At 41.0% G+C, this 13,468-nt stretch overlaps 1 protein-coding gene across 9 annotated transcripts in view; it reads right to left on the reverse strand.

The window, feature by feature from the left end:
* The window catches only part of PHACTR1 (phosphatase and actin regulator 1), a 442,415-nt gene that overhangs the window by 34,058 nt on the left and 394,889 nt on the right, over positions 1-13,468 (reverse strand). For all 9 annotated transcript variants that reach the window (XR_012799116.1, XM_075585688.1, XM_075585691.1 and 6 more), the window contains one exon: positions 10,438-10,744. Coding sequence is in view for 8 of the 9 variants with exons in the window: in XM_075585688.1 (XP_075441803.1) it covers positions 10,438-10,744 (307 nt within the window). In the remaining variant the exon portion in view is untranslated. The remainder of the gene's footprint in view (positions 1-10,437; positions 10,745-13,468) is intronic.

Below are 13,468 nucleotides of genomic sequence, written 5' to 3' on the forward strand. Positions count from 1 at the left end.
CAGGAAGCCTGAAGGGTGAAAGGAAGGTTGGTGGCAGAAGGTAGAGGCGGTGCAGTTGATAGAGCCCAAGGATTATGGGGGAGGGGAGGAAAGCACAAGTAGATATTTAAACCTGTAGGGTAGAAGGGGGGGGGGGGGAGGGTTGCAGAGGGTAGAATAGGGAGATCTGAACCACCAGTTGGGAAACAGTGGTCCAGAGCAAGCAAACAAAAAACGCACTTTTTTTTGTCAATTATGTCTCCTAAGAGGGGACAAAAATCCATTTGAATGGATCATACTTCTATCTATTTATACATGTCCTTTCTAACGAGATGTATAATCTTTTCTTAAAGATATCTCTTGCATCTGCCATCAGTCTATGTATCGAAAATTCTTCCTGCTCACAGTAAAGAATAATTCTTTGCTGCTGGTGAAATCTCCTTCCCTCCAGTCTCAAGGGATGACCCGTGTCATGTGTAATGTCCTGGGATGACAAGTTCCCTTTGTTTCTTGTATTGCCCTCTTTTCTAATGTAAACAATCCTAATTTGAATAGTCTTTCCTCATAAGTGAGACGTGCTTATCCCCTTTAAAAGGCTCCATTTTTAAAGTGTGGACTTAATGATTTTTACAATCGCAAAATGGTGTCTTCCCATTCATACGTACCACATTGTATGCATGATGATATCCTATTAGCCTTTGCATTTACTACCTGACATTGAGCACTACTGGACAGCCTGCCATCTATAAGCACACCTAAATTCTTCATCAAGGATTGATCCAATTTTGGCCTATTTATCGTGTAGGTAGCATGATTATTGTTGCTTCTCACAAGTCTAAACTTACATTTATCTTTTAAACCTCCAAATGCCAGTTACCTGCCCAAGCTTCTATTGTATCCAAGTCCTTCTGTAGATAAATTACATCATGCTCTGATTTTACTACCTTACAGTATATAACTTCATATAATTATCATCCGCAAAGATGAAGACTTTTCTCTTTATGTGTACTGTACCTTAAGGTAATTAATAAACAAGTTATAATGCAGTGACCCCAGTACTGACACTTGAGGCGCTTCCATTTACAACTCTGCTGCCTATCCTTCAACAAGTTTTCAATCCAGATGCAACTATACTGTATGCACCCAGATGAATTTACTTTATTTTGTACACCAACTTTTGTAACACCATGTCAAAAGCCTTTGCAAAATCTAAGCTATCAACTGCGTGGACACAGTGTATATTACTACTCATTACTTATAACAAAAAAAAAAAGGATTTTGAATTCTTGTTTTCTTTAAATCTTAAACCCCAAGATGTTAGGATTATTCATGACAATGGCTCAATGGATATAGCAAAAAGAAGAGGGGACAGCCCTGGCAAGTTCCATTATAAATGGGAAATGGGGATTAACTCAAGGCATTTGAACCTGACCATTGCAGAAGGGAAACTATAAAGAATGTTGATACACTACACAATTTTAGAACTGAACCCCATTTTTTCTAGGGTGGAGAGAATGAATTGCCAGTTAAGGTGGTCAAAAGCCTTTTCGGTATCTAGGGATAAGAAAAGTTTGAGCGTTGTGCTAGGTGAATAAGGTTGATGATGTGACTAGTATTATCCAAGTCTTATCTCTTTGAAAAAGCCCATCTGATCTGGATGGATAACCTTCAGCAGAATTAGGTTGAGTCTGCTTGCAATAGTTTCAGCGTAGCGTTAAATATCTATGTTCAATATGAATATGGACCAGTTTAAAGGGTATTTTCCCTCTTTGGGGGAATACTGCTACAGATGCCTGAAGAATCGGATTAGGGGGGTTGGGGGAGGTTACCCGAGAGATTATTAAATAGTATAATAAATTGAGGGGTGAGAACTACAGCAATGTTCTTATAATAAATGTCGGAAACGTCATCTGGACCGGGGTCCTGCCCCCCAAAGCGATATAATTACTTCAGATTTCTCCAGAAAAGTAAATTGGAGACTCCTAGGGTGTAATATCTTCAGGATACATTTTGGGTAGATTACATTTGGAGAGAACATAATTAATAGCAGACAGCTGAGACCAAGGCATCCCTGCGCTCTGGCACATTATAAAGGGATGTATAGAAGTTTCGGAACACATTACAAATAAGTATAGCATCATATACTGTTGTACCATTCTGGGAACGAATACCATGAATTCAATAAGTAAATTTAGATTTCAATTGGCTTGTCAAGATTTATTCCGTATTATTGCTTCTGTTGTAAATCTTTTGTTTTGTCCAGTGTACGGCCCTTTTGTCTTTGTAAACTAAAAATTGGTTCAGTTCTCCTCTGGTTAATTTAATTATACATTTGTTTAGTCAAGGTGCATTTATAAAGAAACTAATTGATCTAATTTATGGATCAGTTTGACAGGGCCTTTCCCCAGTTTAAATAGGCAGCACACAGAGCCTGTCTATAGCTGATGAGTCCAGCAGGGAGCTGGTTAATTTCAGCTAGAGTCAATTAGCCAGACTCCACCTGGCTCAAGCAGGTTTAAAACTGTGCTGCACAAACTGCTTGGGGTTCTCTAACACAGAGGGACTGTCTTGCCAGAAATATCCTCAGGAACTGATCTCTCTAGCACTAAGGCAGTGTGTGCTGCCAGATAAATCCCAGAGAACCAGACACTCTATTCCAGGATACAGCGGAGCCTGGAACCCATCAGAGGGTGCACCCCATGGACACCAACCCAGACCCGGTCTGATGCAAAGAGCCCCCTTACAGGGCTTTGGGGTCAGAGGTTGGTAAGAGGCCTAGCAACCCAGCCCTGCAGATAGGGACTGTGAAGTATGAGTTTGCCCTTACAAATAGATGGGCCTGTTTTTGTTTTGCATAATGACATGAAGCTGTACTGTTTAAAGTCTTGGGCTAAATAAAAGCCAACATTAATTTTCCCTTACTACGTCTTCCTGGTTATACCTCTGCACAGCTATCCTACATATGGTGTCAGAAGAGGGATGAGAGGTGGTCATTGAATTTCAAAGGAACTCCAGAGACCATCTGGGAAAATGTTTGTACTTTTGTTTGCATACATTCCCTGCAAAGGCTTGAGCAACCAAAAACAAGAACAAAAGAATCATGTGCAGAAGTGACCAGAATCAAGAAAATTGGAGAAAGCCACCACATCGCAGTCTAACTGATGGGACAGCGACAGATGGCAACCCACACAAGGTATTGACTCAGTGACCAAAGTCTCGAAAAATAAAGAAATAAATACAAATCTAGAGTGACGCCTGTGAGAGCTACGAATGCTGCAAGTGAAATCTGCCCTCCTGCAGAATTACCAGCTGGGGTTGTAGCGTATACTGAGAAAATCGCTGCACACAGAAGAGTGTCCCTACGGGTCCTACGAAGAGACCGACGCGGATAAGGATGTCACTTATTTGGGCCAAGAAACGTGACACCCACAAAACACCTCTAGGATGCTGGAGCTGCACGCACCGAGAAGACAGGGCTTTATGACCGTGAATATGATTGGTGGCAGCAAAAGCAGCTGTTCGCCAAATATTTCATCCAGCTAAAACAATGGCAAGAAAAGCATGGTGGATTCAGTGTAACGGCTGAAGTTTCAAACAAAGAAGGAGACTCTAGTATCCCTGATGGGACAGTCGTCAAAAGCAAAAAGGTGGAAGAAAAAGAAACCAGGTTCTCCATTTACTATGGAAAGGTCAGACATGTCCGCAGGTCCTGTGGGGAAAAAGGGGGGGCCGAGATACCCTGTTATGGGTAACGATGCCAGACATTAGCCTACTACAGCACCATCTATTCCACCAGAGTGAAAACCAGGATAAACTGAGGGCAGCTCTGGAGACGGCGAACAATGAACTTACCGCCATGGACAAGAAGCAGGAGGCAGCTCAAATAGAGGCCCTCCATCTCGATTTAGAGCTGGGACACTCAAAAGGAGGTTTGCAGCCTCTGTACGGGGCTCGAGGCCTCTCGGGAAGAGATTTGTAGTCTCTTTGCGAAGCTGGCAGTCTCCCAGAAACTTTCACAGTTTCGATATCGAGTGGGGGAGGTCTTTCGGGAAGAGATTCATACTCTCAGTAAAGAGCTGGAAGGGTCACACCAGGAGATCAGCAGCCGCCACACAAAAATAGAAATCTCCAAGAAGGAATTTCACAGTCTTGCGGCAGAGCTGAAAGTCTTAAAAAGCTGTTGGCAGCCTTAGTACGGATCTTGAAGTCTCTCAGAGCTTCACACCCTCAACATAAAGCAAGAAGTTTCACACCAGGAGACCCGGAGTCTCCACTAAAAAGGGCGTAAATGGGAGGACTTCAGGAAAGGTCCGAGGCACTGTAAAAAATAAAAAAAAAAGAGAAATGTCCAGTTGTGAACTGGATATGTCTTGCTCACTGGTGCAGTGATTATTAGTGGCGATACTGGGTGTTGCTTAGGATCTTGGGGTAAAGTATCTACAGAATGGAGGAATCTGTGGGCGAACCCGGCAGATAGAGAGATCCTATGTTGCGCACAAAGTTGTGGAAAATCTAAAAATACCTTTTAATAGTAATTCAACTTTAAAAGATAGGAGACCTACAACCGTACTCACGTAAACATTAGTGCTAGAATTAAGGACATAGAACATAAACACAGGGTGTGACGTGAACCGACAGGTGATAACTACAGGTAGTACAAAATAACTAGTAAAAATAAACAGGCTAAAAATAATTCCAGAGCAACCTGTGAGGGGGAGTGATAATAGTATGTTTTGTAAGGCAGATAGTTCCTTCCCAGAGAGAACGTTTCTCTTTGTGAGGCGTTTGGGTGAAAATGGTATTCCTCGTATTTAGAGTGTTTTGTATCCCAGTAGAGAGAAAGAAAGGGGAATTAATCTATTTCTGCAGGAAAAGGTGGGAATAGAACGACAAAAAGACTGATGTACTGAAATGTAGGGGTCCTTAATCAGTTGCAAATGTCCCATCTACGGATAAGGGGGCAGTCCCTTTTGCAGGTAAAAAGGATAGAAAGAATTGGTGATCACGGCGCAAACTGAAAAAGTGTATAGTAAAGTGAATATATGGTAATAGATGATACCAGCACTGCTAATGAATGTTGCACATTCTTCTGTTGAACCAGGACATCATGAATCAAACCTCCATTCTTGAGTAATGTAGCAAGAAACAAATGCAAAAATGCTGGTGCAATAATGTTTTTACTCCAGGCAACGAACAACACAAAGGGGATAATGAAAAACTCTCAATCTCCCCAAAGGTAACGTGCAGGGAGTGACTTGGGGCGCACTCCAACCCTTGCTCCGGTCTCGTCAGGTGCTCGTCTTCCCGTTCTTCGCGATCATCGGCATACAGCTTCCTCTGTCTGCTTCTCTCACCAGCAGACGCTCCGGGACCTCTGTTGTCAGCACACTGAACTGCAGAGGGGTTGATACTGTGCCCTCCAACGTCCAAAAAGCCCAATGCGTTTTGCCAAATATGTCGGCTTCTTCTGGGGTTATGTCGGTATTCCGGAGGTGCCGAGTTTAAATATCCTGCCGCTTCATTAATATGATATATCTCAACTGACTTCAGTGATACACAGAACGACCCCCAAAATGTTACTGGCTAGATCTCTATTGCCGTCCGCCCTCAGATTACCATACAAAATTTATACAGGTATCATTAAAAACCTCACCGGTCCCTGACAATCACATTAGTGTACTAAAGATATATCAATGGTCTAAAAAGCCATAAAGGCTAACCCACTCTTTAATAACATAAAATCACATTTAAAAAAACTTCAATCTCATGGTTCAATTGAAACCCCTGTCTATAAATATATACACAGTCGATTGTGGGTGACTAAAATAAATAGAGAAAAGTTCATTGACAATTCAAAATAGTGTCAAATCATCTTGTTATGGCTCCCATAGTCTACCTTCAAAAAGAGAACCCATTTTAATCTTAAATATAAAAAAAAACTATGAAAAGCTATAAAAAGCTGCAAAGAGCTATAGAAAATGAGAAATTATTATTTTTAATATACTCCAAAAATACTCTTGTAAAAAATACAAAAATAAAGGGACATAAGCAGACTCCATTAGATTGATATATAAATTTTTAGATATCAAAACTATATATACAGTATATATGTATATATAAATATATGATGGTAAAAATCCGTGTTATATGAAAAATATATGTGTATGCAACCACATGTGTGCATACAGACATACATATTCTAAAATCATACATACTAAAATCCAAAATACATAAAAAATGTATAAAAATCTTAAACTAATATGGAAAAAATCAGTAGGGACAACTTCAAAAGATCAAGAGCTTCAAAAAACAGCTATAAAAGAAAGGCGTTTAAATCAAAGTCCACATTCATTCCAAGGGGTCTCAAGGTTTTTAATCTGTTAATCCAAAAGCTTTCTTCCCGGGAGATAGACTGGATTCTATTGCTTCCCCTCCAATTCCTTGGAATATGATCTATTCCTATAAATTTAAGACCCCTTGGATCCGAGTGGTGGCACTTCTTAAAATGCAATGAAACATTGCGAGTTTCCAGACCTTTCTTTATATTCCTCACATGTTTCAATAGTCTGACTTTCAGTTTTCTTGTAGTGCGGACCACACGGACACTCTAGTACAGTAGGTAGACCGCAAAGTCTGTATTGCAATTAATTAAACTTGAGATAGTAAACACCTCTCCTGTGATCTTAGAAGTAAAGTTCTTACTTTTGTCGATGCCAAATTTACAGGCCACATATCTCAGACATTTAAAAAAAACAAAAAAAACTTTTAGATTCCTTACACAGATTTCCTTCTGAATATACTAGGGGCCTCCTTGTCCTTTATATTATGGGCTTTTGTGAAAACAATCAGCGGTCTATCTGGCAGGATACCGCTGAGTATGGGGTCTTGTTTCAAAATTGGGCAGTGTTTCCCAACAATCCTCCTGATCTCTTGTGATTCATTGTTATATTGGGTGATAAAGGGAATAAATGTCCCCTTATCCTCTTTGACCAATTTTTTAGGTTTTAAAAGATCCTTCCTTTCTATTTTAGTTACCTCGTGCATTACAGTATCTAGCATTCTCGTTATACTTCTTTTCTAGAAATCGCTCTCTTAAAATGCTTGATTGGTCCTGATACAGTATGTCTTATCTGAAGTGCAAGTCCGTCTGATCCTCCTTAGTTTGCCCTGTGGAATGTTATCAAGCCATTTCTTAAAATGACAACTCTTCCTGTGGATATAGGTATTATAATCAACGGACTTAAAATTAGTTTTACAACTTATTTTCCCCTCATGTATTCAGAGATTTAAGTCGATAAATTGAATCTCCTACCTACTCATATAAGTGAACTTTAAATTCAAATGATTTTGATTCAAGTATGTGCTGAAGCGCCCGCGCTTGATTTCTTGCTCTACAGCTTCACTGTTTCGGTGGCTGTTCCTGCTTTGGAGTCTCCTCCTTCCAGAGGCTTCATTGGGCTGTAGTCCCTATGCCAGAGCCTTCCCTGATGCAGACCCCAGCCTGTGACCCCGACCATCGCTCCTGTGCCACCTGCCTTGACCCCAGCCTGGACTTCGTTTACTCTCACCTCTCCAACCCCGACCCGGCTACCCACAACGACGGAATCTGCAATCCTGACTCGGCTATGCAGCTTCAGGTCGGTGTTTCTCTATCCCCACCTCAGCCCTGCAGTCCGGTCCTGGTTTATAGCGAGCACGTCCATTACAGTATGTATGTACCTCTTAACAACAGTAATACACGTGACATAATATAACACAATGGGAATAAGTGCTTCAGACATGACAGTAACAATAGGAAAGGGGGTCCCTGTCCTGAAGAGCTTACAACCAAGTGGTAATTAGGGAGAGCTTATAGAGACAGTAGGAGGGTGTTATGGTAAGTGCATCTGCAAGAGGTCAAGGTCAGTGCATCTGAGATGTATAATATCAGCCAGCAGAGCTACCCATATGCTTCGTTAAAGAGGTGTTTTTAGATACAGTAGGTCTTAAAGGTGGATAGAGAGGGTGCCAGTCGGATATTGAGGGGAAGGACATTCCAGAGGTGAGGGCAATCAGTGAGAAAGGTTTAAGGCGGGAGATGGCTTTAGATACAAAAGGTGCAGACAGAAGACATCCTTTAGCAGAAAGCAACAGTCAGGCAGGTGCATAGCGAGAAATTAGGACTGAGATAAGGAGGGGCAGAATTTTGTAAGTAATACGGGATTTGATAGGAAGCTAGGAGGGGGATTTCAGCAGGAGACACAGAAACAGATTTAGGAGAGAGTAAAGAGATTCTAGCAGCAGCATTTAGGATATATTGTAGGGAGAGTGGCGAGAGGCAGGAAGGCAGAACAGTAGAAGGTTACAATAGTCGAGACCGGAGATATAGCAGAAAGACATTTGGAGGCTTTGGTCTGTACAGCAGGTGTAAGGTCAGGGGTAGAAAGGTAAATTTGGGTGTCTTCAGCATAGAGATGTGATAAGGTTACCTGGAGTATGTAAAGAGAAAAGAGAAGAGGTCCCAGGACAGAGTAGGTGGTGTTAGCAAACGAGACACAAAGTACGATGGGAGAGGTAAGAGGAAATTCAGGATACAGCTGTGTTACTGATACCAAGAGCTTGGAGAATGTGAAGTAGAAGAGCGTGGTCCACAGTATCAAAGGCTGCAGAAAGGTCGAGTAATATGAGCAAAGTGTAATGACCATTGTCTTTTGCAGCATGGAGGTCATTAGTTATTTTGGCGAGGGCTGTTTCAGTGGAGTGAGCAGTGCGGGTTCCTGTGCCACGACTCGTACAAGCAGTTGCTACGCATCTTGCAGCTTTTTTGTACATCTTACCTTGAACCGAAAGCACGTACTCTGGTTGGACTCTGGGTTTGAGTCTACAGCTATACCGGAGGAATACAGCCCCTAAAGACTGCAAACTGCAAGCAGCTAGGGAACTCACACAGCACCAGAGACCCCAGGTTCTGCACAAGAGGTAAATGTATAGATTACCTCACCTTATAAAACCTGGGTAGGTGCTTCACATGAACTATTGAGCCGAATAAACACTTTCCAATTGATCGAGAGACTGAATCCTATTCACTTTTGGCTAGAATGGCCACTGCCAGGGCCAGGAAAAGTTGGACATCAATGTATTTTGAGGGATCCACCTTATAAGATCTAGAGTCACTTAGAATTTCCTCTTTGCTTTGGAAATACTGGAGTCGGACAATGTCATCTCGGGGTTTGTAAGCCATCATATTTTTAGGTTTTGGAGCCCTGTGGGCCCTCTTAGTTTGCAACATTTCCTCTGAATGTAGGAACAAGAGTTGTAAAAAGGGGGGAAGGTATGAATCAAGCAAGTAATTGATTACCTCTTCAGGCACATTTCCAATTCAAATGTTATTGTGTCTGGACTGGTGTTCGGCGTCTTCCAGGTTGCCCAGAATAGAATTAGTTTGCCCGTGGAGGTCAGCAATTTCCTTAGAGTGAATAGTTTGTGAGTGAGCTGTGGACTCTATGCGCTCATTGTTTCTTAAATATGTTCTCAAATGGAGGTGATCTCCTTCAGGCAATCAATGTTTCTGGGACTCGACTGCAGTGCTTCTTTAATGTCTTATTTAGATCATGTCCCTTCTGGAGACTGGGGGAGATGACTCACCATCAGAGGCAGAGTCACAGCCAGGAGCTGCCATGTTCTGGTGGCCCCGCTATGTTCTGGCGGTCTTGCCGGCTTCATAAAGTATTGCGAAACCTCCTAAGGGGTCTTTTTCGGCCTTCAGGTCATATGGAGAGCGTTCCGATTGCAGTTGATGCATTTCTTTGGGGTCGTCGGTCAGTGCAACTATTTTCAGCTGGGATGTCCCCCTCCTGCATGACGTTTGTTTAAAGTGCAGCCATTTCCTTGGACCGCGAGCATGCCCAACCCAGGTTAAATGTTTTTTAATATCAGCATTGTCTTACAGTATGTTACTTGCTGGTTCAAATTTCTTGGTATTCCTAGGCCATTAATACCTATAATTTTTTACAAAGCCGAAAACGTGGCCATTGTAGCCTCAGAGTACTGTAATTAGAAATCTTAGAAAGCAATGTAAGTCCCATGCATAATAAAATGCTGTTACCAACCACAATGTTTAAGTGCACACCATGAAGCAGTAACTTTAAATATAGCACAGGAGGATTGCACAAAAAAAGTCTTAAAACAACATGAATATATATGATAGCAGATTATGGTGGGTGAAGATTTCCTGCAGATCACCATGAAGGTGGAAATCTCACACTCCTTTTCAATGAATTCAATTACATTTTATTGCAGCAATGCTGAAATGAAGTCATTGATAATCTACTGAGGTTGAAATTCTTTTTTACTTACCTTGCAGGGATCGGAATGTATTAGCTCTATGAATATCAGTAGCAACAATAAGAAACTGCACCAGCGTATTTCCACTTTCTAAACATTGAAACAGATTACTGTATGGTATTTGACAGGCTTCACCTTTCCAACCTTTGCATGGTCATCGCCAGTGTCTTGTTCAGCTCCTCAATCACTCTGCACCCCGGAGGAAGTGAAGGGTGGCTGGATATTGAGCTGTGTTGGCTACCATACTGCAGCTGGTGCTGATGGGCTGCTAACTGGGATGGCAGGACAGTGTGATGATGATGCTGGGAGCTCTTCTGGCTGGAATAGGAGGCGTGTGGATAGTCTGCCCCCCCTAATGGCATGCATATCATGACTTTCTTTGGAGGTAGTGGAGGAGACATTTTCCCTGGCATACAAGGCAGTTTCACAGGTGCACCGGAGTCTAAAAAAAGAAAAGATAAACGTACATAAGGCTCTACTACTTGGGCATACCCTCCAACTGTACCTATTTTGCAGGTATTGTACCTACAGTATGTTGTATGACTTGTACTTATTAAAACCAGGTGTACCTATTGTACTCATTTTTCTGCCTCAGTGTGGGAGCCAAGGAGCACACCGCTGCCTGCCTCCCATTGGTTGAAGCTTGTTAACCTTCAGCTAATTTTTATTTATTTATAAAATGTTTTACCAGGAAGTAATACATTGAGAGTTACCTCTCGTTTTCAAGTATGTACTGGACATAGTTAATATGACAAATAATACATGGTTACAAATACAGTTACATAAGTGAACAGGGTATACATTATGTACAATACATTGCATGCACAGTAAGAGATAATATATATTATAGACGTATGTAACAGTGACAGACCAGGATAAAATGTGTGACAGCCTTAGATTTGAAAGAACTTAAACTGGTGGTGGATGTGAGAGTCTCCGGTAGGTTGTTCCAGTTTTGGGGTGCACGGTAAGAGGAGCTTAAAGATAAATGACTCGGTAGATAAATAATCAGCCTGGTATGGAGAATTTATCACCTGTTCTATTTTATGTGAATATTACAAATACATGCAAATTAGTTTTTTTTTTTTAAATAAAATCATCTTTGCATTTAATAGATTGCATGTCTAATGGACCCAACACAGGAGGTTCTCACTCGCTTGTCAGCTCCTGTATCTCACACTGACAGAGAAACTAAAGTGTATCGTACCTATTCATATGTGCCCAATGTTGGAAGGAATGCTGCTACTATATCATTCAGCTTTGTTAGCTCAGTTGCATATTTGAGTAGCAGCATGACATTGTTGCATTTTCATTGGAGGAGACATTAAAGTTTGAAAGAAAGGAAAAGGGAAAAGAGGAGAACATATCTGATCACACAGTCTTCCGTCAGACAAGGCTGAACATGATCAGGATGACCATCAGTTAGTCGAGATAAATACTGCTTGTGATTTAATTTCACATTGGCCCAGATCCACAGAAGTCCGTTATTGACTCAACGAGGTGTTTAGTCAATAACGGACTACGTTAATGCAGCAATAACTGCTAACGGGTATCTTCAGAGCTCACTGACGCAGTGTTATGTGCTGTTGACAGCAGTAACGGGCCTTGTCCTAAATACAACGGTCCTTAGTGCAAATGATACATGCAAAATAGGCGGTCCCCTTAACAACGCCTATCCACAGAGCTCTGTTATAATTAACGAAGGCATTTAACATGACGTTAGTTAGGTCATAGCAAAAGGGGGCGATACACCCCTCCAGATCCTGAAATATAGGTGACAATATTCTTTGCTAAACTTCCAAATGTTATATATACCATCCTAAGCAGACCTTTAGACAACATAGACACCTGTGCACACTTAAGATACTTGGGATATATGCAAATATGGATAAACAAAGTATATTTAAATTACTTAAATTAGCATCTCAGGTGTGTTCCTTTTTTGTGCACACATAAAAAGGTGTGTTTGGGGTGGTATATATAGTACTTGTGACTTGAACAGAGTAGTTTCACTCTTATCTGATCTTAAAATCATATTTGTAACAGGTTGTCATTACTGGAAATAAATTGTATTAAACCAAGTCTAATAATAAAAAAACGGCATAAAACTAAATTAAAGTCATAAATGAACGTACAAAAGTTAAGGCGTGTACATAGAATAGAATTACAATAGAATGTATTATTTGACAACAGATTCAAAAACTTTGGATCCATCGCAAGTAGAGACATTACATAGCATAAATCATATACAACCTGGGTTGTCATAACCATATACTGTATGTTAAATTGGCGTCATGTCTAGCAAAAATTAATGTATACATACATTAAAGTGCTAATGCATTTTAGAGAGGTAAACATTGGACATAAGGTGCATAATTAGTATAAGTAATCAAAACAAATTCCACATGAAAAAATAAGGAATATGTTTAACTCTAAAAATTATGAAATATGGACTTGATAGAACAAAAAAAATTCTAGTGCAGCACTTAAAGAAACTGAATATACCCAAATCACTCACCACAGAGCACTTGGAAATATTTTCAATAATTAAATTCAAATTTTCTTTGCGGTGGGCTGGTTAGTGAATGCAGACTAATAGTACGTAGTCAAGGTATATATCAAGGGGTATCAGATATAAAAAGGACAGGATCAAGGTGTAAATAGATTTGGTCTACATGAGTCATCCTCCGTAGATATAGGAGTTCAATCCAACAGCAACTGGAATTTAGCAGCCAGTCCTTGTGATAATGAATATTAATCTTTACCAGTGTGTCAGCAGGCTACTACACTGAGTATCCTGTGCCAGGTAAGGGGCCTTGTCAGGTAATATACTTAACATTGTCCGAAACCTAGATGTTATAGGCAGGACTTGCAAGTAGCAATTTTAGTGAAACCAGCATGATGCTCTCTGCAGTCTTTTGCCCTCTCTACTGGCTAAATAGTCTAGCCGGTATTTTCAGAAACCCAAGCACCACAGTCAGGACCTTCACACATGTCACATCACTGACACGACCTTCACGCACATACATCACACCACAGACACGACCTTCACGCAGATACATCACACCACAGACACAACCTTCACGCAAATACATCACACCACAGACACGACCTTCACGCAGATACATCACACCACATACACGACCTTCACGCACATACATCACAC

The sequence above is a fragment of the Ascaphus truei genome, chromosome 2, assembly GCF_040206685.1.
Source record: "Ascaphus truei isolate aAscTru1 chromosome 2, aAscTru1.hap1, whole genome shotgun sequence".
Lineage (NCBI taxonomy): Eukaryota > Metazoa > Chordata > Amphibia > Anura > Ascaphidae > Ascaphus > Ascaphus truei.